Below are 27,502 nucleotides of genomic sequence, written 5' to 3'. Positions count from 1 at the left end.
GGACACTCACAAAAACGGCGTGTTTTTGCTCACACCCAAATTTGACAAGCTGTAATATATGATTTGTGGAGTATTTTGAGCTGAAACTTCACAGACACATTCTGGTGACACCAGAGACTTATATTACATATTGTAAAAGGGCATTATAGGTCCCATTTAAAGGTGCTCTAAGTGATCCTGGGTGGAGTAACTTCCTGTTGACGTTGGAAGTGTTGTCAAACAAAACAGAGGCTAGCTAGACCCTCCCTCCTCCTCCTCCTCCCCCTCCCCTCTGTGCTTCCTGAAATAGTCATGAACGCGCATTTAAAATCATTCTTGTCAGTTATTGGCTGGAGTATGTTTATTATGTTTCGTGGTCCAGGCTGCACCAGGTAGTTTTTGTTGCCGTTTTTTGGAGCTTGTGGCGACTACAGAGACCGTGTTTTTTTACAGTGTGTTCAGGGGACAGGCAGCTAGCGGATAGTGAAGAGATGTATGTGACAAAAAATGTTTTGGCCTAAAAACGCACCTTTAATTAATGGCTACAAAACAGAGAGTGTTTTAATTAGAGGTGGAGCAGCAGCATGTCATCTATAATTTAAAATAGCACAATAGTGTTTTTGCACAACAAACTAACAAGTGAATATGGTACTTAACTTGAATAATCCTCATTAAAGGGATAGTTCACCCAAAAATAAAAATTTGATGTTTATCTGCTTACCCCCAGCGCATCCAAGATGTAGGTAACTTTGTTTCTTCATTAGAAAACAAATGATGATTTTTAACTCCAACTGCTGCCGTCTGTCAGTGAAATAATGGAAGTGAATGGGGACTTGAACAATGAGAGTCAAAAAAACTTGCATAGACAAATCCAAATTAAACCCTGCGGCTAGTGACGACGCGAAACGATTCGATTAGTGAGGTCTGATCGTGCTCTGACAGCAGAAGTGATGTCTCGCACTCATTGAAGTATAAGAGCGAGACATCACTTCCACTGTCAGAGTGCGATTAGACCTCACTAAGCGAATGCTGAACGCATTTGGACATAGTGGTGTTTTGGAGGTAAAAAATGATATAAATACTGTTTGGTTTCTCGCACAAACCGATCATTTCGTGTCTTAGGACATTAATGTGTCGTCACGAGCAACAGGGTTTAATTTGGATTTGTCTATGCAACTTTTTTTGACTCTTATTGTTCGAGTTCCCATTCACTCCCATTATTTGACTGACAGACGGCAGCGGTTGGAGTTAAAAATCATCATTTGTGTTCTACTGAAGAATCAAAGTCGCCTAAATCTTGGATGTGCTGGGGGTAAGCAGATAAACATCAAATTTTCATTTTTGGGTGAACTATCCCTTTAACTACAACACTCTCAGCTTCCTGCTTCCCATATAGGTGCTGCTCTGTGAACGTACAAAATGAGTGACAGCCAGAAAGATTGGTTAAATAAAGAATCTCACCGCAGCCCATGGGCACTTTTTTTTCTTTCTTCAGATTTCAGAGCTTATGAGCTGCCACAGAGACTGGTGTGATTTCAGAATACCGTTCACTGAGATCTGTCAGAAAATAGGGATATTTTGAGTGCCATTCTATAAAAAGGCATTTACAGCACCTGTACAGCAGTCTAAGATATTAGTTGGGTTAGTTCACCCAAAAAGTCAGTAATTACTCATCCTCATGTCGTTCCACACCCGTCATCTTTGGAACACAAATTAAGATATTTTTGATGAAATCCGAGGGTATCTGATCCACACATAGGCAGCAACGTCACTGCACCTTTTGACGTCCAGAAATAAAAACATGGTTAAAATACTCAACGTGAGTGCAGTGGTTCAACTTTAATGTTATGAGGCGACAACAATACTTTTTGTTTTCGTTTTGAACGGTTGTCATACGTAGTGCACTCAGTGCAGGCTTCCTTGTTTATGTCCGAATGTCAACTCATTATTGGTTGGATCATGTGTCAGCATCACATGCATGCATCGTGCTGCTCACGTGATAAGCTTCGACCAATACTGAATAAAAAGTGTTCCCGTCGCTGCATAACATTAAGGTTGAACCACTGCAGTCACGTTGACTATGTTAACCATTTTTTTAGCTACCTTTCTGGACGTCAAAAGGTGCAATGACGTTGCTACCTGTGTGGATCAGATACCCTTGGATTTAACCAAAAATATCTTAATTTGTGTTCTGAAGATGAATGAAGGTCTTACAGGTGAGGAACGACATGAGTCAACTGGATCATCCATTGTGAAGGCCTCATCGACATGACAGCCAGTAGCACAGTTCCTCAACAGACCGTCCATACCGGCGTGATGAATACGATCCTCAATTGGATGGAACTGAAATAAATACTTTGATTGTTGCGATCCTATCAGACTTATGATAGCAACCTGATTGTAACAAAGCACTGTTCGCCAGAGGAGAACTGGCCCCCCGACTAATCCTGGTTTCTCCCAAGGTTTTTTTTTCTCCATTTAAACACCTATTTGCCACTTGTTTGCCACCTGATGTCACCTGATGGAGTTTGGGTTCCTTGCCGCTGTCGTCTTTGGCTTGCTTAGTTGGGGACACTTGATATTTGATATTCAATAGTATTCTTGACATTTATTCAACAGTGCTTCTGATCTGCCTGCATTGACACTATTATTTAAGAGCTGCTGTGCATCCAAATTATGTACCAGCTATCAATGTAAAGCTGCTTTGACACAATCTGCATTGTAAAAAGCGCTATATAAATAAAGGTGACTTGACTTGACTTGACTTGACTTGAGGGTGAGTGATTAACGACAGAAATTTCATTTTTGGGTGAACTAACCTTTTAAATTTTGGAAATGAATTACAATTAGTTAATTATAGCATTTAAGTGTATTGAAATGAATGCAGTAAGATAATACATTTAGGATAGACAAATAGCTTTATGTATTAGGAATAAAATTTATAATATTTGTTTTCCTCTATTAATATACACTACTATTCAAACGTTCAGAAGATTTCATTTATTTATTTATTTATTTATTTATTTATTTTGAGAGTGAAATTAATACTTTTATTTAGCAAGAATATATTAAATTGTTGCATTTATAAAGTTATGAAAAGATTTATATTTCAAATAAATTCTGTTCATTTGAACTTTCTATTAATCACATAAATGCAAATTCTTTGTAGCAATTTGCCACAAAGCAACATTTTATCTTAGTGCATATATTTGGCTAATATAAAACATGTGCCTATGGTGCTATATTCTGATTGGTCAGTAGAGCACAGCATTACAGCCATACTGAAGTACACTATATAGCAATAGCTCCACTGCTGTGCCTAAAGGCTATGACACACCAAGCTGATGGTCAGCCTAGTTTTTGCAGTGTGTTCCACACGTCGGCTCTAGTCGGGTTCCCGTCGGTGACAGTTCGGCTGATTCAGCATGTTGAATCGGCGTCAGGGCCGTCAGTGAGAGAAATCACTCTGATTGGCTGTTCAGATTAGCGAACGAGTCAAAGTGGGCACTGTTCTAATTTTATTTCATCTTACCTGAGCATTTCAATATGCAAATATTTGGAATGAAGAAAGTGATCAGCATGATTGATACTTTGTTTACGGCTTGTAGATCTTGTATATACAAGCCTCTAATGAGAGTTAGTTGACATGTAGTTGTAAAGTTACTTAGTAGATTGTCTAAAGTGGACTATCGAAATAAAATGTAATCGATATTTGACTAAACATCAACTGCTAGCAGGTCACATCCTAAATATGTGTAAATTTAATGCACAAATTTAATCCTTCTTTCAGTCAACGGCTCTTGTACTATATTGCTTAATTTTTCAACAGCTTTGAACATGGGTCTTCTAATTTTAGAGCCAGAAATATTCATTTTATAAAGGGCATTTTAAATACTGTAGTGTGGTGAGGCTAGATTGTTTCAGTAACACAGTTCTGACCCGCATCCTGCAGCCAGACTCTCCCTAAAGGCAAAGCACTATTGAGATTATAACAGTTAAATGGCAGGCAAGGCTGGTGTGAAACCAAGGGCTGCTAAGACCTTTACTAGATGCTTCCACCACAGAAATCAGTCAAGCAGAACAAAGTAAGATTATGCAACTGTTCCCATTTAAAAAGTTTGTGTAAAGCATAGTGTTCTGTATTTGTGCATTAAACATAAAAGTATGGCTTGAAGTTGTTTATGTAAATTGTTTGGCTTGAACTTTTCATATCTTTTTTTCATTATCTTTTATAATTCTGGTTTGGGTGGCTGCATTAAAAACAGATTCCATTATTATAACTGTCCATAGAAAAATAGAGAGAGAACAGGAAATGATGAGAGACTTGATGTGCTGCACATGCTCTCATATAAGATCCCAAGTTCTGTGAAATCCATGCAGTGCAATGGTGAAGTCAGAGTACACTCAAATTTAGGGGATCTGTTATCACAACCTTAACATACACACAACATTGGCTCTATGAGCGATGTGCTAATGCTAGTGACAAAGCTTATTTGTGCATTAAATTTACACATATTTAGGATGTGACCTGCTAGCAGTTGATGTTAACTCAAATATCGATTACACTTTATTTCGATAGTCCACTTTAGGCAATCTACTAAGTAACTTTACAACTACATGTCAACTAACTCTCATTAGAGTATTAGTAGACTGTATTGGACTTTATAGGCTGTTAGGGTTCAGGTTAGTAGAATAAGTTGGCATGTGGTTGAAAAGTTACTTATAGTCAGTAGAATGTCTAAAGTGGACCATATACAGATTTATTTGGAATGACTTAAATTATTTGAGTAATAAACTTAACATTTGTGTTTATGCTAAGTTGCTCTAACTCAATATAGATTGTTAACTGAACATAATTTTATTGGAAGTTGTCTTAACTAATACGGAGTGTCTATTTATACTAAGTGCAAATAGTGTCCCTTGTTGGCAAACGCTATTTACACTAGCTCCACCCACTATTGTCTGTTTGGGCCACTGGAGTTTAAAAAAAGACATGCTGAATTCAGCATCTTCAGTGGCGCAGCAGTAGCGAGCAAGGCTTGCATTCCTGGCTTTTACCGCGATTGACACGGGTTAGAATCTGCCTTTTGCCAAGCTCGCTCTTCTCCTTTTTCTCATCACATATCACATCAGAAAGTCATTTATTTTCAAATAAAAATGAATATAACGTTCTAAAAGTGAAAATAAACTGTGAATGAGTGTTTAATAATATTAAAAATGTTTATTGGGTAGGGTTAGGGGAAGGTGTAGGGAGGATTTTAACACTCCCAATAAGCATTCCCCCCAGAAAAACACGATTATGCGATCGCCTGATTTCATGCATAATCAGCCAAAGTCTGCATATTTATGCGGGGGTCGCATTTTTTCAAATACGCCGCATAAATTGCCGATTTCAGCAAGCAAAATATATGCGGGGCTAGCATGATTTCATAATCCCTTCATTTTCATTGCAAAAAAGTCACATATATCTAAGCAGAAAGTTGAACAATGTTGCGTTTACTTCACACTAGTAAAGCGCCATTATTTTCTCCCTATTGCCATGGGAACCTTGTGAAGTGACGTATTTACGCAACGTGAACATCATCTGCAAACCATGAAACCATGATGAAGCACACAAATCATTCTCATTTGCCAAATGCAAAAGACGATGTGTTACATGACAGTGGGGGCAAAATATTTTGCACTTCCTGCAACTGCGTGTTGACGCTGAAAAACCACTTTCACTTTGCCACCGCCAAGGATGGTTAAAGCAGCAGCGGAAGCAGGCAGGAAGAAGCACACATTTTTTAAAATATTTTATTTATTCATTTTTATAGAAGTTGTTGGAAATTAATAATAATACGTTTTTTTTATATAGCGCCTTTCTACAAACTCATATTCCTTTTGTATAGCTACGGAACTTGTTTGACTCAATGCTTTGTACGTTTGAGCCATGTGTTAATTAAGGTCTGAAATAAAACAGAATGAGAAATTAAATATATTCTGTGATTTAGTATGCTTGCTTATCATAGGAAGTAATAGGAAATGACTCTTTACATTAAAGTAGCCTAGTGAGAACAGGGTGTTGGAGGAAATAACCTTTTATTTTTTTCTGTTTTTCATCAAACCGCATTTTTTGCAAGTTCCCGCAATTTCATTGCATAAAATTGCAAAAATATCCCGCATATTCTATCGCATTTTTTAAGAAAACGTGCCGCAAAATCAAGCATTTTAGCCCGCAACAATCACAAAACAATTCTGCATTTTTCTGGAGGGACTGAATAAGGCAGCATCCATTTAATAATTTTATTAAATATAATCATTTACACTCTATGATATTATTGCATCCTGTTAATGTACAAAAATACTGCGGTGCAATTGTACCTGCCAATATGAAGTATAGATAGCATCTAATTACTATTTACACTTCTTGCAAAGAACTGCTACTTTTTACGTGGTGTAAATTAGACCTGCAACTAATGATTATTTTGATAATTGATTAGTTGGCCGATTATTTTTTCAATTAATCAGATAAATATCCTAATTTTTTTTTTTTTTTTTTTATTGACAAAAAACCACACTATTGCACATCCTGCCCAATGTACTTGTGCCAACTGAATGCTATGAAAACATACAGTAATTTATTAGACTACCTGTCATAATAAAGAGAGAACACAAATATTTTAGGTATCTATCAAAAACTTGTTTGAAACTAAAAATGGTATTGCCATTTATTAGGAAAATAACAAACTGAAACAACTAAATAGTTTCTAAATAATATTCACACATAATATCCAAAAAAACTTGAGAATCTCAGTGTTAACTAACAGGCAAGATGAACGTTTTGCAGGAACACACATGTTCGCTCTGGACACAATCACCTCTTGCTGTCATTTCTTTATCCTGTAAATAGGCTATAAGAAACGTCTTACATTTATATTCAATTAGATCTCCCTTTACAGTTACTACTATCATAAAATATTTGAATGACATGTTGACTTTTAAATCTAAATTTAACTCAATATTAATTGTCTCCCTCTCTCCCGCGTTCCCTCCGTCTGACGCAGGTGCACGCGCCGGCGCTCATTCAGTAAAGTTTGAAGTTTAACGCAGACTGTCAGGACGAGCCTTTATGCAAGATGTAAATACTCGTGTGAATTTGTAACATTTACAGATAAGGATATAGCTGTAGATCGAATGTTTTGGGCTGAAGATGCACATGCATCTGTCAAAGCGCCTGACAGGGCAAGCCATTAGGCTAATGCATTAGCTTGAAGCTTAAAATAAAGAGTTCTCATGTTTTGATCAGCTTTGATCTCGTACCTTTTCCACTATTTTTAGATGCATTTTTGTCCATAGAAATGTGTTATTCAGTGCAGTAATTTGACGCGACTGGCGGAAGTCTGCCGTGCACGGTGGGAAGACCCAACTAATCGATAATGAGAATCGTTGTTGATGATTTTCATTATCGATTATATCGAATAGTTGTTGCAGCCATCACTAAGAAAATTATGCTTTTTTTATTTAGTGTAAATGGCATCTAATTTCTATTTACACTTAGCATCTATCACTGCCTAAACTAATAAAGATTGATTCAAACTGTTGCGTTATTTATTTATTTATTTATTTTTTGATCCAAAACTTTATTAGTGTGTGAGCTCTCACCATGTTTCTTCATGCGTGTGACTATAGTATTGGCCTTTTCCATGGCACAAGATTAGTGCTGAGAGCTCATGCATTTGACTAACTATAGGCCCTGTCTATCTCGGGTGAGTCCATCATAAGAACGGCAGTATTTGTTGTGCCATGTTGTCTGCACCAGAAGTTATTTTCTTGTGTTTGTCGATCTCAGCAAACACCACAGCTACAGTAAAGAGGAAGATCTTTGGGATCTCCTGATCACAGGCTATCTAGACCTGTTGCAGTTTTCCTACCAATCTGACACAAATGGTCCATAAAGCCTGCCTGGTCAAGTCTGACCTCCAAGCAGTGCGGATTATGATCTTTGATTTCCTCATGCTTTCAATGCCATCTCTGACTTGGAAACATCAGGGAAATGTAAGCAGATGCCTCCACATCAACATCTATCAGGCTGTTAAACAGTGATTGAAATGGTAGTAAACAAATGCTCAGGAAAAGTGTTGAGGAAAGTTACTTTTAAATATAATATTCTATAACAGATACTTAAAAAAAAACATTATTTCAACCCAGGATCATTTTGCAATACTCCAAAAACACATATTTTACTGCAGTTTCCAGCTGAAATGAACACTAGTGGCAGTAAACAACAACTTTTATTCCTTTTGACTCAGATTATTGATTAATGAACAACTTATTTTCATGCGTTTCTTTCACAATACTATGTTATGACCAGTGCATGATTTGTAAACTAATAGATTTTGAAGTTTGCATCTCATAATCAGCTCCATATGTGCTGTTTTTCTGACGGAGTAAACTTGCTCAATAGCTCACCTGGTACTGCACTGCACTTGTGATATGGAGCACTCGGGTCCCGTGAAATACAAGTCACAATAAAAAAGCAACCATGTGCTGTTTGCTTTTGTTTAGGTTTCTAGTTTAGTGTATTTTCAAAGGTGATAGTTTCAAAGATAACCTTTTACCATCACTCAGTGGACACTGAATTGTGTCTGACAACATGATTGTTTTACCCATTAAAGGCAACTTAAATGAGCGTACACACACACACACACACACAGAATCTTGGTTCTGTTTGCTCTAATTTTAGCAGTCATTACTGACTTTCATAGACATGCATTACATCACGTCTCCTCAGACGGTTCACTTATTTCTAGAAATATTCCTTTCTCTTTATTCTTTTTCTGTGACATAGATAAATTGCAGGCTTAACAAGCTGTCTTAATAAGGGAAGAGACATGGAAAGAAAATGAAGATGTAGAGTGTGGATAAATGAACAGATGTTTCTTATAATGAGAGGATGAGTCTGATTTTATGGTGTGGAGATGAAAGCGTCTGTTTTTGGGAGAATAAGAACAGCACAGCTGTCTGCTGCTCACTGACCTTAACTACATCTTGACTTTTACTACTAGACTTTTGAAAGTTTTTGAAAGAAGTCTGCTCACTGAAATTATTTGATAAAAAAAATATAGTTAAAATAGTAATATTGTGAAATATTATTACAATTTAAAATAACTTTTCTATGTGACTATATTTTAAAATATAATTTAAATATGATCACAGCTGAATTTTCAGCATCATTACTCCAGTCTTCGGTGTCACATGATCCTTCAGAAATCATTCTGATATGCTGATTTGCTGCTCAAGAAACATTTCTGATTATTATCAATGTTGAAAAAAGTTGTGCTGCTACATATTTTTGTGTGAAACCTTGATACATTTTTATCATGATTCTTTGATATAAAGTTCAAAAGAACAGTGTTTATTTAAAAAAGAAATGTTTTGTAACATTATAAATGTCTTTAATGTCACTTTTGATCAATTTAGTGCTTCCATGTGAAAAAAAAAAAAAAAATGAACCCAAACTTTTGAACAATATTAATAATAAATGATTTAATCTGCTTCGCATCATGCCCAAGAACACCCAGACATGTTAAAGTCATGGTAACGCACAGACTTTCATAGCTTAATTGCAAGTAATCTTTTGAAAAATACCAATAATAATTATATTTCATCATTGCATTGTTGTTAGTTTGTAAAGACTGCTTGAAATGGGAGCTGGGTAATAAAACTTGGTGGAGGAACAGACAGAAAAAGAGAAATGAAACGAGGAGAGAAGTAATGGTGTGAGAGTAGGAGGCTGATTTCATGCTTTAGCTACAGAGCATCTTCTCATGCTAATCTAGAGACTACTGCAGCACAACAAATCACCAGAAACCACCGAAAGAACGAGAGAGAGCTGAGAGGGAGATGAAGGAGCATAAGGTGCAGAGAATTCCAGGGGAAAGAGAGAGAGAAGTGCAGCGTTACCACCCACACGCCACCATTCAATCCAGCTTCTCATTTCCCATCTTCACCTTTAAATGGAATATTCAGAATATATTATTATTTTCAACATAGTTTATATGAGCAGCATGCTGTCGATTACCAAAAACAGTTTGGCTCATCTATTAGTTTCAAGCTGTTCTAATATAACTGCCCTTGTGAAAAGAAGTGCACTTGAACATAGTATACTAGTGCCCTAAATACTTAGTATGGAAATAATAAGAACATAATTAAGTGTGAACTGAATGTAATGTGTTCGGGAGCTTAATTGCATGTTAAATGCAATTAGATGAAAATGTATTATAATTTAAATTTATATTAAATACAGTTAGTTGAACTTTAGAGTGCTTTTTTGACCAACTTCAGTAGGACTTGATTACATATTTACATGCAATTTCATAATGATAATTATTGTTTTTGAAATATGGTTACTGACAAATACACTGATAAGTATTTATGGTAAACTAAAGTATACTTTATTTTTATGCATTTTCTATTGAAACTTCACATATTTAAATATATTGTAAAAATGTGTGTTAAGAAAGTGCTAGTTTCATGAAAAGTGAGTCATGAAAGTCTTTAAGTACACTTGAGTGGCCTTTTATTTCATTAATATTATACTGTTTGCAAGTAGTTTTTTTAATATACTTTTAAGAGTTGAAGTATGCTACCAGTGCACATTGCGTACTATATATATATAATTTATTTGTGCCAGTCACCTCGTAATGGCCTCATAATGGTTAGTTACAGCATCTTCCTGCAAGGCTAACTGCTGAAGCTCAGTGCCCCCCTGGTTTTGTATGAATGGACATTAAACTCGTAGTAATGCCCATGGAATTCTGTGAAGCAAGTTTACTGGAAGGTTTAAAAGCAAAAACATGAAGATTATATTTTATGAAAGTGCTTACATGAATTCTTGATTATCTGAGGACTGCTTTTCCAGGTGGATGAATGTCTGGTGATGTGTTCGCAACATCATTCCTGTGAGTGGTGTTTCCACCATGTGAGCAGTGCTTTACAGATGGTTACATCATGTATGGATACTAGTAAAAGTTAGTGAGTTTACTTTTTAGCTTTTCTTTTTTAAATTGTAGTACAGCAGTCTTTTGAAATGTGTGATAGTTTTAAATGTTTATTCCTTTTTTTCCTGCTAGGATTAGGTGTATTTACTGAAATCATGATTCCCATTCATTTAAACACGCTGAGGAGTACATTAAAATAGCTGATTAAAAATGAACTAAAAAGCGCTCTGCCTGGTTTAATTTTACAGTAAATACAGTTGATAATGGCACCAGCAAATAAGCATCAAATACCCGGATGAATGCTCATCATACAGCATTGCTATTGACGATAGTCATTATCAGGGAATAACTGGCCTCCGAATGTCGTGACTGACCAATCAGAACCAATCATTTCAGAGAGACGTGTCATAATTAGTTAATATATTTTAAATGTACTAAATTGCAACTTCATTATTATAAACGTGTAATTACAACTATATTGAAATATATTACATACAAGTTTCAATAGAAATAAAATTAAAGTGTATTTTATTTTATTATAATGCTTGTCAGTAAAAGACAATAGAAGAAATTATGAGTCATACTTAAGTATGGAAGCTTGATTTCGCCACTGAATAAAAAAATAAAAAAAGGAAATTGCGACATTTTACCTAACAATTCTCGCAATGAGTAAAGAAGTCAGAATTGCAAGATATAAACTCGCAATTACGAGAAAAAAGTCAGAATTGCTAGTCTATATCCTGCAATTGTGAGTTTATTCTGACTTTATTTTTTCGCAATTGTGAGTTTATATCTCGCAATTCAAGCTTTCATTCAAGTGGAAATAAGCTTTCATACTCGAGTCCTACTTAATTGTATCAAAAATTTAAACTAAAATACATTTTTATTTAACTCTTTCTTTGCCATTGATGGAATTTTCCAGCAATCCATGTTTTCACTGTTATACGGTAGGGGGCGCTATTACTTAACTTCTGAAAAAGTACAGAATCTCCAGATCAAAACAGGAAGAAAAAGCAGAAACAAGCAATAGAAGCATCGCTTAAGAACATGTAAACTAACGCGATCATGAAACATTAAATATAAATCAAAAGTGTGAACGTGAACAGAGAACATGACAATAGGAAACTGACATAGTTTATATACTAGAAACTAGATGAGAAACGGGTGAACCAAATCAATCACTAACCATAGCAACTAATATTCAACGGGAACTAAGGCAAACACAAACATAAATATAATCATGACAGTGACCTTTTATTTCATTATTATTTTTTTCACATTATTCAGTTTTTTTAAAGATGTGAAGTACTCTACAAGCATACATTAAATACAATTAAGCACTTCTGGTCTTTAACATACAAAGGATGCATACGTGAATTGGATTAAACAGCCATAAAAACGTTTGTTTAGTTTGCATGATGTTCAGGGTTAGAACAGTTTTGCCTGCGGCACACAGACACACACTCCTCCCTGTGGCTGCACGGAAATGTTCATCTCTCGGAGATCCGTCTCTCCTTCTCTCCACTGCCAATCTGACCCGTGGGGCAGTGAGCACTCGAATGAGTTTCTGTCAGTGTGTGTAGTTGAGTGTGTGTTAATGTGATCATGTGGGCGGCTGCTGTGCCCTGTAATAAAAGGCAGTAGTTTGGAACAGAGCTGGAAGGCATAACTGCTTGTGTGTGTGTGTGTGTGTGTGTGTGTGTGTGTGTGTGTGTGTGTGTGTGTGTGTGTGTGTGTGTGTGTGTGTGTGTGTGTGTGTGTGTGTGTGTCTAATCACATTTATTGGAAAGCAATAGAGGTGCTAGCAGATGTTACAGCTGTAAATTGCTTGTAGTGTGTGTGAGTTGTAATAGAGGGTAGTGCTCCTTGTAGTACAGCTTATCTCTAGATATATGTGCTGTTTTCAGTATTGTACAAATCATAGCTGTTTGGAATGTAATACTGGTGTACTGATTACTGCAGTGTGTGTGAGTGTGTGTATATATATATATATATATATATATATATATATATATATATATATATATATATATATGTGAGTGTGTATATATATATATATATATATATATATATATATATATATATATATATATATTTATATATTAGACTTGTGCCGATATTCGGTAATGCGATATATCGCAACAATGAATATGCACGATATTGTAATCGTCTGCACTTTAGAATAACGTAAATAATAATTTATTACCAATTATTAATATTTTATAAGGCAATTAAAAATACTTTACCCATCAATCGTATAAAATGCACAAAACCATGCACGAGAAGCACATGGCGGCACCAGTGAAGGAGACGAGCTGAATGAAAGTGCGCGTTCACTCTCTGGCAGCAGAGGGCGCTGATGGAACAGCAGCGTGCAGCGGTTACCACGGAAACCGTGCAAACAAAGTAACTGCGCTAGTGAAGTTTTTTAAATGCTTCAAACAGCCATTCATTTTTTTGTAATCTCAATGTTCATCACAGCACCAAATACTGAATACTTAAAAAAGACTTAATAGGATATTTATTTTCAAACCTAAACATTTTTATATTTTAATCTGGACTACAACATGCCCTAATGATTAGAAATGTTCTGATCATTTGTTATTGTTCAGTAAAGCTTTGAAAACATACAGCTTCATTGGTTAACATGTTAATTTATTATCACTAAACTGACAATAAAAATACTTATAAAGTATTAATTATTAATTAATGTTAATTTCTTAGTTACTATTTAATAACTAACAATGATCAGTTGTGTTTCTAAACTAACATTAATAAAAAAAAAACACTTTCTGTAACAAATGTAGCTATTTCTCAATCTTAGTTAATGCATTAAATAGTGTTATCTGTTGTTCTTTATAGCGTAATTCTTTTGCATTTTAATCTGTTTGAAAATTTCAGTCAGAGTTGTTTTTGTTTTATTACAAAAAGAGTTCTTAAACCTGTTATACTATGACAAAAATGGTTTTGCAACTTATTTTAATATCGTGTATATATATATATATATATATATATATATATATATATATATATATATATATATATATATATATATATAATATATCAGTGGTGTGTGGTGGTGTTTTAAAATGAGGAGGCAAAGTCCTCACATTTTTTTATTTATCATATGTAAATGTATGTCCCTGTTTCACTTAATTTTCCTGGTTAAATAAACATTACATTAAAAAGAGAGACCAAATAAAATTCTATTTTGTATTTTTATACTTTGTAATGTCCTATTTATTAAAACTAATTATTAGGGCTCTCAACTGGTTCAAAGTACAAATTTAATTGGAAACTAACTAATTTAATTGTTCTGAGCAGAAACGCTAGCCCTAACCCTAACCCTAACCCTAATTTGAAATACTACAGATATATATATATATATATATATATATATATATATTAGTGTTGCACGATATATCGGTACTAGAAAGGTATCGCGATACCCTGCTTTTAAAAACGGTCCGGTTCTTCATTTTATTAGTACCGGTACTTTGAGTGCCAGCTGTATTTCCTAATGTGCGACAGCAGGGGGCAGTGTGCGTGCAGCGCGCTGCTTCTAAGGCACATTGAGTGCGCGTTTATTCCTCTCAACTGCGCAACGGCTTTTATGGTGACCAAACGAGAGGTGTGGCTGCAAATACATATTGCAGACCGTCCACAAATTGTTGAGAAAGCAGATGTACGAAGCGAAATATGGCATTATTTTACTTACATTGCCGACAGTCAGGGCAAGCCCACGGACACCACAAAGCCCGTCTGCAAAAGATGTTACAAAATAGCGCAAGCAAAGGGAGTCAAAAGCATCTTGCCGTCAAATATCCCGATTTGTACAAAGAATTTAAAGAGCGACAGGTTAGTGAATGTGATACCAGCGTTATGTTTATGCTCTCAAACATTAAATGAGTGTTATTTATTTATTTTACTCGTGCAAGCAGACCTGAGGTGTATTATTGAGTCTAAGTTTAATAAGTGATATCTGGTTGCAAAAATAAAATTTATTTAAAAATACATAAATTTAACCAATTTATGCTTTAATAACATTGCTCTAATTATTTAGTGTAATATAATTTTTACAATAATCTTACTGTCAAAAACACCTAAATGTATAAAAAAAGCATAACAGCAAATAATTTACAATTTTATTGAGCATGAAAATAATAAACATTAAAAATTATATTAAATCTAACTCAAATCCAGAATTATCAGCCTGCACACTGGTGAAGAAAGAAGTTCTGTCATATGTTATTTATTTACTTTTCCTGCTGTTTTAGGTTTTTGCCATAGTATCGCTTAGTATCGGTATCGTGGTATTTTAGTTGGGTATCGTATCGAAGTCAAAATTTTGGTATTGTGGCAACACTATATATATATATATATATATATATATATATATATATATATATATATACAGCTATGGAAAAAATTAAGAGACCACTCCAAGTTCAGAAATCAATGTTAAGTGGTCTCGTATTTTTTTCCATAGCTGTATATACATACTTTATTTAGGAAATAAAATGTGTAAGTTTGGGGGTCATTTAGAGGTTTTCTTTTATTTGAAAGAAATTAATAGTTTTATTCAGCAAGGATGCCTCAAATTGATAATGTTACAAAAGATTTCTGTTCTATTGTATCAAATCAGTTCTGTTCTTTTGAACTTTATTCATGAAAGAATCCTGAAAAAAACAATACTGATTATAATGATAAATGTTTCTTGAGTTTCAAATCATCATATTAGAATGATTTCTGAAGGATCATGTGACACTGAACACTGGAGTAATGATGCTGAAAATTCAGCTTTGATCACAGAAATTGTATTATAAATTCAAATAAAAAAAAGTTGACATAATATTTCAGAATGGTACAATTTTTACTGTATTTTTGATCAAATAAATGCAGCCTTGGTGAGCAGAAGAGACTTCTTTTAAAAACTACACCAAATGTAGTACAGTAGGTCATCAAGGTATTAAGTTCATACAGACATTTTGCTTACTGTGCACAGAATATACTGCATCCTGCTACAGACGTGCAAGCAGTACCGTGGAAAATTCCAAACACAGCCATTATCTCTAATAATCTCTGTGCTAAACATTCCCTCTCTCTTCCTCCTTCAGGCGAACTCTCCACCAGTAGTGGTGAATACAGACACACTGGACGGCTCACCTTATGTAAGTATTATGCAGAGAATGCATATTTTAGTCTTCGGATCTAGATATAATTAGTGCTGCAGATATGAAAAGATGCCTCAAACCTAGAACACCCTAGCAATACCCTAGCAACCACCCTCAACACCTGAGCAACCACCAAATGCTCAATATAGAAACTGTATAAATAGAAGTCCTGTCTTTCAGTTAAAAGAACAAGCTGCATTTGATTGCGGTATCGGCAGTTTCTAGAACACACATCTGAACCAGCCTGAGAAATACAGCGTGATTTGAACTAAAGAAGAAAACATTTATGATACAATTTCTGCTTTATTGCTGATTGAAAATGTATTTAATCCAGATACAGTTTTGGAGAATGTTTCCCATTCAAGTAAACTGGCACCATATTTGCATTCCTGATACTGTATACGTGTCTTAATGTTGTCTTAAAGGGACTGACATTGTGCATGTGTTGTCTTGTAGGTAAACGGAGCAGAAGGAGAGATTGAATATGAAGAGATCACGTTGGAAAGGGTAATCTTACAAACAATTCCAGTCCTGTATTACAGCATGAATTTTTAAAAGCATTCTAAAGTGTACTTCGTCTTCACTAGAGATTCTATCAAGTAAATAACATGTTTCAGTGTTGATGAATTGCCTTTGACATCTAAAGCTAAATAAATACATGTTGGCACCTACAGTATAGCAGAGCTTCAGTCTATACATATATGAGGGACACAAATGACTCTTATTTTGTAGAGTGACCCAGTCGTCTGTGTGTGTGTGTGTGTGTGTGTGTGTGTAGGGGAACTCTGGGCTAGGCTTCAGTATCGCCGGAGGGACTGATAACCCTCATGTAGGAGACGACCCCAGCATCTTCATCACCAAGATCATTCCAGGAGGAGCCGCTGCACAAGATGGGAGACTCAGGTAACACACGTACTGTATGTAGTTTGCATATAGAGTGACCCCGAAAATGCTTAAATCACATTTACACATGTATGAATGTCATTGCAATAGGTAACATTGATTGATTTATCTTTAGAAGACTTTGGCTTGCTTTGTTGGGGTTTAAAAGACACTTAAAGTCAGCATGAAATGTAAGTTGCGATAGTCTTTCATCCCTATTGTAATGTATATTGAGTGAAACGGCCTTTAGGAATGTAGGGCGGGACGTGATTTTGTCCATAAAGAATTGATTGGATGGTTGCGGTTTGCTATTGGTGGATCTGATGTGAGTGACAGGTTGCCCCGCCTTCACGGGGCAATGTCATTGCAAGAGGGAGGGGAAGTTATTTTGAATTAGATTTATGAGGGCACATATAAAAACAAATAAATAATTTATAATAAACACTGCAAATAGGAATAAAAAATAGGAATTTGATTTTATGGTCACTTTATTATTCAGTAATACTGCATTATCCACACTATTGGATGAGAACAAAACTTGAACTAAATTAAGCTGAACAATGAAACTATTGTCTTCACTAGAGCTGCTTTATAGCTGATTCGACTCGGTTCATAATTGATGAATTTTGCATGCTAAATAATGACGCTATTGACTTCTGTAGAGCTGCTTATAGCTGAACTGAACTTCATAATTGATGAACTTGTCATTGAACTGAACTGAATCAACACTGATCTGACTTCAGCTGAATAATGACACTTCTCTTTTTAGAGCTGATTTACATACAGTACAGTCCAAAAGTTTGGAACCACTAAGATTTTTAATGTTTTTAAAAGAAGTCTCTTCTGCTCACCAAGGCTACATTTATTTAATTAAAAATACAGTAAAAACTGTAATATTGTGAAATATTATTACAATTTAAAATAACTGTTTTCTATTTGAATATATTTCATAAAGTAATTTATTCCTGTGATCAAAGCTGAATTTTCAGCATCATTACTCCAGTCTTCAGTGTCACATGATCCTTCAGAAATCATTCTAATATGCTGATCTGCTGCTCAAGAAACATTTAATGTGTACAATTGTACAAAATATTTGTGTACAATATTATTTTTGAGGATTATTTAATGAATAGAAAGTTCAAAAGACCAGTGTTTATCTGAAATCTAATCTTTTGTAACATTATAAATGTCTTTACTGCCACTTTTGATTGATTTAATGCATCCTTGCTGAATAAAAGTATTAATTTCTTTAATTTCTTTTCAAAAAAATAAAAATAAAAATTCTTACTGACCCCAAACTTTTGAACGGTAGTGTATAATGCTACAGAAGCTTTGTATTTCAGATAAATGCTGTTCTTTTGAACTTTCTATTCATCAAGGAATCCTGAAAAAAAAAAAAGTACACAACTGTTTTCAACATTGAAAATAATAAAAAATGTTTATTGAGCAGCAGATCAGCATATTAGAATGATTTCTGAAGGATCATGTGACACTGAAGACTGGAGTAATGATGCTGAAAATTCAGCTTTGATCACAGGAATAAATTACTTTGTCAAATATATTTAAATAGTACACAGTTATTTTAAATTGTAATAATATTTCACAATATAACTTTTTTTTTACTGTATTTTTAATTAAATAAATGTAGTCTTGGTGAGCAGAAGAGACTTATTTTAAAAACATTAAAAATCTTAGTGGTTATATATATATATATATATATATATATTTTTTTTTTTTTTTTAAATTAATAGCACTTGGTATTACACAGTGACATCCATGTAACTTAATAGTTTTATGGTCACTGTATGTGTATAAGGACATGTATGCAAACAATTATAATCATATACTCACAGTAAAATATCTCTGTGGATGTACTAGTGATGCATTGTTAATGGGACCAGCTGGGGTTCCTGCTAACAAATGCAGTTTTACCCCAGAGCATGGCAGCACATCCACACACACGCGCACATGCACATGCACACACACACACACACACACACACAAACACACACACAAACACTCACACACACACGTACACACACAAATTCACTCGCACTGCAGGAGAAATTAAGCAGACAGAAATAGCACAGAAGCGACAGAGAAGAGATAGCAGCTTGAGAGAAGTAACTCTAGATGTAGCAGTTCCTTAAAGTTCCCCAAAAATGAAAATTTGGTCATCATTTCCTCACCCTCAGTCGGATCATTTCAGTGATCTAATTAACACAGCAGTGTGAAAGATCGGTGCTGCGGTTGACTCAGAGATGCGGCGCAGTGGTTAACAGCTCACCGGAGGTGAAGACTGTCAGTGAATAATGACTGCTTTCAGTCTGTTCATCAAAGTCATATAGAGACATATTGGTTAGTTAATGATGAGAGAACTATTGACGTTAACCACACAGCTTGAGGCAAACACACACACACACACACACACACACACACACATACACTGTCAAACCTGATGGACTGTCAGCTGTTTTATGCTGTCCTCACATCTTCTCGGCGGACAGTCGGGGTTCATTACTGATGTTCTGGGACCAAACGGACTGTTGTTTGGAAAGACAGGAATATTTTTCCCCCACAGTGTGAATTTACAGTTGAATGCTCTCTATTTTTAGTGAAAGGTTTGTGAAGATACTTTGTGTCATAAAGCATTCAAGTATTTTCATAGTACAGGCAAATAAATTATTTAAATGCTATTTAAATTATAATAAGAAATGCCATGATATGTTGATTAACAGTGTCGGGGTAACTGTACAAGTAATGTAAGTAATCAGATTACTTTTTAACTAACTAGTAAAGTAACGCATAATTTACAACAAAATATCTGAGTTAATTTTTCAAATAAGTAACTTAAAGCTGCATAAAAACAGTGAAATGCAAACTCAGAATATTATGCAAACCTGCAATAACAAATATGAAAAATAACAGATGTGAATTTGCATTTCCTTCAGCCTGAGGCTTATCCATTTCACTTATGGTGTAAAAAGTCATTTAGATTTGCCAAAAATATTTATTTTTTTGTTATTAAAAAACAAACAAGCAAGCCCTTGTGAGAAAAAGCAATGCAAAAGTAACAAAACACATTATTTGTCATAAAAAGCGACTAAGTAACACAATTAGTTACTTTTTTAGGGAGTAACACAATATTGAAATACATTACTTTTAAAAATTGCATTATTGTAATGCCACATAAACGTTCTGCTTCATATTTCCTTTTGTCTTTCATAGAAAAAAGAGACTATTGTATAAGTAACAAATGTTTGTAATTTTTACAGAAAAGTTAAATGCTTAAAAATGCTATAGTGAAATCATGTTAATTGATTAACTGTAAGTTACCATGAAAATGGTTTTGTTTAACATTAAATTCTACTGTAAAATACTGTCAAATTTGAATTTTGCAAGTAAAAACTATAAATTACCATATAGTTAATGGTGAAAAACCGTAAAAGGACATTCACAGAAGTCCCTGCTTGACATAAGTAGTTTTCTTTCTTCTCATTTTTGTTATCAGTAATGCACATTGTTTTGTGTTACATATTCTGTTATTTAGTTAATATTAATTGCATTATGTTCACCATCGATCTTCAACTATTAGTCATATTTTATGGACAGGCCACTTATGATGAACTCTGATTCAACATGTGGCTTTCTACTGTACCGCTTCTATTATTGTATTGGTTATCAATACATTTTAAGGTAAAAAGCTGACTTTGGTAGTCTGAATAGATATTTAATATTAAATCAGTTAATGAAATGCATGATTATAAGTTTTAAAATATACAGGGCACCAATATGCCATCCATATTTTTACCACAAATTTAACAGGATATTTTTACAGTGCAATAAACAGAATGATTCAAAAGTGATGCATATGCTGGGAATATGGTTGAGTGACAAGAAAGTAGTATGTGGCAGCCTGTCTGTGGCAGTATGTGTTTAATTGGACTAGATTATACATAAAGCTTTTGCTATCAACAACTTTTAAAAGTCTATTTGCATATTGTTTCTTAGAGATGCCGTGACCTTATCAGACAGACCTGAGCCCTGTTTTTGTGTTTCGGTCCACTTGTTTTAGAGCTCAGTAGGTGGAGATGTTGTTGTAGTCCATGTAGATGAAGGAAAGGGCTTGAGCTGACAAAACTGACAGGAAAAAATTAAGCATCTGTTCTGTTTTTCTACTTTCTTACTTGGTGGTCAGTATTAATTAGTTTGGTCAATTATGAATATTTATGAGTAGATATGTTAAAAAAAAAAAGTCTATTGACAGTCAGTCATCACAGCGGCACTTATTTTCTCTCTCTCTCTGTAATCTCTGCTTTATGTTACTGGATGACAGCACAGCTAGTGCTGCATTTGCACTTCTGAAAGCTAAGGAGTATTTGTGGCGTTTTGTCGAGTTGTCAGTTTCAGTGAAATGTCTTTTGTCAGATGGTGTTGTGCTCTGCTTGAGAAAAGAGCAGTCTACTGTACTTTAGTCACATGATTCCAGTTTATTGAACCTTTAGACAAAATATTTTTTTGTTTGTTTGGTCACTTTTGATAAGTAAGGATTTGTTGACTCATATATGATGAATGAGAGAATGTGAAACATATGTGCAGGGTTGCCAGGTTTTCACAATCCTGCCCAATTGCTACTCAAAACTAGCCCAAAATTGCGTTCCGGGGGGTAAAAAGCATGTTTTTGGCTCCACTGGTAAAATTTGCATTACAATGGTTAAATATCATGTTATTTGGGGTCACTTCAACCTGCAGACATGAAAAACAACCTGTGACGACAGTGTAAAAGTAGCCCAATTCCACAGGAAAACCGCAGACTTGGCAACACTGCATATGTGATAATATGGAGCTCATACTCGAGGAGGAAAAAACGGCTCAATATTATTCAGAAACCCAAACTGAGTAAAAATATGCAATTTGGTGCAGTTGCTGATATTTATAAGGCCAAAACGTAAGATAAGTTTCTGATAACAGTGCTAAACTTTATGACAAATAAACAGTATTGAACCGTGAAAATGTACTAAATTAAATAAATATATAAATATATGAATTATATTATTAAATATTGAAGTACATAAAAACATGCATTCAAACTGAAATAAAAAGTAACATTCTAAAAATGTATTGGTAAGAGTTGAAATTAACAAACTAACAATACATGGAATCTTATTGTAAAGTGTTGTCTATATGCTCTGAAATTACATAAATGTATATTACATGTATAGTCTCTCACTTTATTTGCTTCTATTTTAGAACACTTGATGATTATCTAATCAAAATAACCAAATATGTATCGCAGTATAGAAATGCGTCCGCAGTAAAGGACGCGTTTCTGATTTGTTTATGTTTCTTTCGGCTGCATCAGAATGAACAATTTGCTTTCTCACGTCACTAGCTAATGACGGCTAATGTATGCATAATTGACCAGCTAAATATATAAACTAATGCAAATAGATGGTAACAATCGTGACATTGAACGTATATTTTTGTCACATTGTTTTAACTGCTTGAGGTACTGCGAATGTTAGCTTCCTCTCAGCCTTGACAGCAAACATAGGCTACTGCTGTATTTTCTCTTCTCATCCAGCATCTAGTCAGCAAATTAATTCTTTATAATGATATGACACCATGTGCTGTAGAGTTCTGTATTCATACCGTTTCACTGTCGGTGTTTTTAAATGCGCATCTGAAGTGTCAGTGCTGTCCACGCAGCGCTCAACCTCACGTGTCAAAATAAACAGCACGAGGCATCAGTGACTCTGCCTCTAGAGGCCGCTCTCGTACAGAATGATGACAGTGGACCCTTCTCAGCCGCTCCAGCCTCCCCATATAGCTCCAGCAACGGACGCAACCCGGAACTATCGGCACAGATTTTTGCCGATAACCGATTGTTCCACCAATCAGCTCTTAGTGCAGATTAATCGGCAAAACCGATGAATCGGTCGACCTCTATTTGATACTCACATTTTAGCATGAATTTGCTAAAAAATTATGTATGAATAATTGAAGCAAACCTAAGTTTCTTCAGTCCAGTAAATGTTTTTCAATTGGTTTGTAAATTGTTTTGTACAGTGAATAATTTTGCAGTTGGTTCATTCATATAGAAAGTCATGGTTCCCCCATCACTAACTCAATGCCAGAACAATGGAAAACACAACACATAAATATACAGACAAAGGCTGCATTTACATTACATGGTTTAAATGACCCAATTCTGATTTTCCAATTCTGATTCCGGACATAACCCTTGAAGAAGCAAGAAAAAAAAGGACATATTGGATATATATTCCCATCAATGTGAGTTGTATGTCACTGAAAAAACAACGGTGGCAAATGATGTTGACTCAGGTGGACACGGACACCAACCATGATCACATGACTCTTTTCAATGGAGCAATGGAGGACAAAGGCTCAACCCAATGTTTTGCTGACCTTTAAAGATGGTGCAGAAAGCAAAAGCTTGTATTATCATTTTGCCTGCGTCCATTGCAAATTGCACTGTTTTTACCATTTTGTACGTCTACCTTGGGTTGTTTTGCCAAGTGTAAATGCAGATATCAGATATGAGTCACTTTGAAAAGAAGATGTAAGCTGATCGTCAACTCATCGGAATTGGGCATCAAGACAGGGGGCCCTATTTTAAAGATCTAAACGCAAAGTGTAAAGCGCACGGCGCAGGTGCACTCAGGGCGTGTCCAAATCCACTTTTGCTATTTTAACGACGGAAAAATGGTCGGTGCGCCGGCCGCATTTTTGAAATGGGTTGTCCCTATTCTCTGAATGAGTAATGGGTTTAACGTTCAATAAACCAATCAGAGTGTCATCTCCCATTCCCTTTAAAAGCGAGATGCGCTCGCGCCATGGCGGATTGCTATTTACATGGCGGAATTTGTTGGCGGGAAAGCTGAACGCTTTTCAAGCGAAGAAACCGATCTGCTCGTGCGCGAAGTTAAAGTGGGCTTGCAAATGCAGGCTTTCAAAACAGCTCCGCGCGATGAGTCAGTTAATATATATGTGTGTGTATTGGCACGATTTTGTTCATCATTATAAGTAGTAATAGGCTGAATTGAAAATAGGTAGCCTAATTCTAATACACGCAATGACTATTCATTATTACATTTTTATATTTATGAAGCCTACACAATAATATTCTTTTACACTGTAATCCTTTTGTTTTTAATATTTGGCATGTTGGCATGTCTCCTTAAAATAGCAATGCGCCGGGAATGCGCCTGAACACACCTCTTTTTTAGACCAGCACGCCCATGGGCGCACTAACTGGCGCAAATGCATTTACTTATTTAAGGACGTGGCGCTGAACGGGAAAACGCGAACGGCGCCGGACGCAAACTAGCAAACACACGTGTGCTGCGCCTTGCGTTGCGTTGCGCCGGGTGTATTATAGGGCCCCTGCAGTGTAAACTCGACAAGACTTGAGAACACAACACTTCAAAATAAAAGACATATCAAAGTACATTTAAACAGCCTCTGATTTTCAGCCTCTGGATTTTTTTTTTCTTTCAGTTTTCAGCAGGAAGAGAAAATATTCTGAAACTGATAAACCATCTAATAACATTGTTTTTGATGTAGAGAGAAAGCAGCATGCAGGAAGAAACTGAAAACAGAACTTGTTTATTATACATTGACAAATCATGTGATTCTGGAGCTAAAACAAGAAAGAGTGAACCCTTCTGACAGTCAGCCAACGGGCATGGTTATTGCCTGATGTCGATAATTTCAAAATCGCCAAATTGCAGGCCAAGTGATATATGTGTAAATACATTTCTACTGTCTCAGTGTGCAGCATTAGTATGTCTGTGTAAACATAGTGAATATTTGCCAGGTGAGTCAAATTTAAACAATATAATTTGCACATAAAATCCGGGAAGTTGTCCTGTATGCCAGCCTGATCAAGTCTAAACTAAAATATGTAAAAATGCAATATTTAATTTTATAATATGCTAATCAAGTACATTAGTGCCCACCAAGGTTATTTTTAAAACTAAGACTAAAACTATCAGTTAAAAAACATTTTCGTTAACTGAAATAAAATGTAAAATTCATAATAAATGAAAAACTAAAACTAAACTAAACGAAACTAGTAACAGAAATAAAATAATAATTATCAAAAATAAGTATTCGTTTTCATAATTAATAAGCTCTCATCCCGTGGCGGAAAATCTGACATGGTTTAGTTTAAAACCAAACAGGCTGTATAATACATTTACCTGTAGATGGCGCTTTATAGCAGCATCAGTTAATTGATATGACAGACATGAATAATGGCAGGGGGTAGGAAATGACAGAGCCCTGTTTGGGACTATTTCGAATTTAATTCCGAAACAGGAAAAAGCAAATGCATTGTCATGCTGAATAATACACTTTGTGGTGTTGAAATTAAGGGGAAAAAACCCACAAACCTTAAAGTACATTTGCAAACCAACCATCGTGAAGAATACAAATCCTTCATAGTGAAAGATTCGAAAAGGAAGACTACCATCGGTAATGATAAAGTCAACGAGGGTGCTAGTAGTTCTCATGCACATTTAAAACCTTTAAGATTGTATTAGTTTGTTTTTGCTAAATTAATATTCAACACATACACACAAACTCAAAAAGATTTAATTTTTAATATGCATGTTTGTTCATATGCATGTTCATCATGTATTATGTAAATTTAAGGTGCATTTGTTTGGTTCTTTTTTGCATCTCAAACCCTTGTTATTTTTATCAAGAGTTAACTGTAAACTGTGCAAACATTACATTTTGCTGAAAATAAATGTCTTGCTTTGCTTTCTTTGGTCGACACTGGAAGTGTTCTGTTAGCTGTAGAAAAATAATAGAAATGTGTTTGGTTTTAGTTTAGTTTTTATTTTGCATTCATGAAACTAACTAAAACTAAACTTAAATTTAAAGCAAAATTGAAAACAATATTAAAATAAAAACTAATTTAAAAAAGCAAAACTATAATAACCTTGGTGCCCACCCAGTTTAGCAGTGTTGTTCCAGAACTATTTAAAAAAAATGCCTTTGTTAAAAGCGTTATAATCCATGAACCAAACTAACCAGCTACAAGGTGATTCACAACATTACAAACTTTAATTTGAAGCAAAAAAGTATCTGAAAATCTGACAATAAGGCACAAGACTGTGTACTTAACAGCTAGAAAGAACTATATGAAGCACTGTGAATCAAATTAAAAATGATGGAGAAATATACAATTATACATTTGACATTTTAAGTTGATTATATCTATAAAAAACAATATAGTTAATATAATTATATAACATAATTGTACTGTTAAACATGATTATTTTAAAAAATAAGTTGAAATGATGCGAACGGATGGCTTCAATAAAAGCTTATATCATCGATTAACAACCCTCAGAACTCACAGTAGGGCTGTCTTTAAAGGTTTATAAGATTTCTTTAAAACTCAGTTTCCCTATGGAGAAAATGAATGGAGTTTTGTGACAGCTGTCAATTCAAAGGTTCATTTATGGCCGAGCACTAGCAGCTTCTGACACGTGTCAGTTCTGAATTCTGATGGGAAAACTACCTTAATAACTTCTTTTTCCTTTCTTCTACCCATTTCTCTCTCTCTCAGAGTAAACGATAGTATTCTGTTTGTGAATGACGTTGATGTTCGGGAGGTGACCCACAGTCAGGCAGTGGAGGCCCTCAAGGAGGCGGGCGCAATCGTCAGACTCTATGTATTACGGAGGAAACCCATCGCTGAGAAAGTCACCGAACTCAAGCTCATCAAAGGGCCGAAAGGTGTGGACTTGTGTTATAATAATAAAACATATCTGAGTATTTTGGCACTGTATCTTTGGCTTGCCAATACAACAGTAATGTTAGACACTGTACTGGGGTCGATGCACAAAATAGCAAAGATTTTCTCTATTTTACCGGTCTATTTATCATGCACATTTATTCATTTAGCAGACACTTTTATCCAAAGCAACTTGCAAATGAGGAACACAACAGTGCAATTCATCTTAAGGAGGCAATAACACAATAGTGCTAGCAATACAAAGAATTTTAGAATATTTATCACCCATTATTAAGTCGTTCTGCCAACTGTCAAAAAGTGTCCAAACTGTACTTTTTAAAGAATGATTTGAAAGTTTTCTTCATGAAGGAATATCTTGCATCTTGTATTCCTCTCTCAGGGCTAGGCTTCAGTATAGCGGGTGGTGTCGGAAACCAGCACATCCCTGGCGACAACAGCATTTATGTCACAAAGATCATCGAGGGAGGAGCGGCTCATAAGGACGGACGACTACAGATTGGTGATAAGATACTGGCGGTAAGACGACACATATACATCATTCACGAGGACTAATAGAAATGTGTACAGATAGACAGGAGTTATACCTGTATTAGATTTGAAAAACATCACATATCCGTGCTGTCGTGTCACACTGGCTCATCAATGCTGTCACCTGCTGGTCACAGGCGGAACTACAGGCAGTGTGTGCATGT

At 35.1% G+C, this 27,502-nt stretch overlaps 1 protein-coding gene across 4 annotated transcripts in view; it reads left to right on the top strand.

Annotated features, from left to right (window-relative positions):
* Positions 1–27,502, top strand: part of LOC137033933 (disks large homolog 4) — a 174,455-nt gene that overhangs the window by 123,924 nt on the left and 23,029 nt on the right. For all 4 annotated transcript variants that reach the window (XM_067406425.1, XM_067406423.1, XM_067406424.1 and 1 more), the window contains 5 exons: positions 16,079–16,132; positions 16,592–16,642; positions 16,914–17,038; positions 26,622–26,791; positions 27,190–27,326. In XM_067406425.1, coding sequence (XP_067262526.1) covers positions 16,079–16,132; positions 16,592–16,642; positions 16,914–17,038; positions 26,622–26,791; positions 27,190–27,326 — 537 coding nt within the window. The remainder of the gene's footprint in view (positions 1–16,078; positions 16,133–16,591; positions 16,643–16,913; positions 17,039–26,621; positions 26,792–27,189; positions 27,327–27,502) is intronic.

Source organism: Chanodichthys erythropterus, chromosome 13, assembly GCF_024489055.1.
Source record: "Chanodichthys erythropterus isolate Z2021 chromosome 13, ASM2448905v1, whole genome shotgun sequence".
NCBI lineage: Eukaryota > Metazoa > Chordata > Actinopteri > Cypriniformes > Xenocyprididae > Chanodichthys > Chanodichthys erythropterus.
The sequence above is the reverse complement of the archived record's forward strand: the minus strand, read 5'-3'. Positions and strand labels throughout refer to the sequence as shown.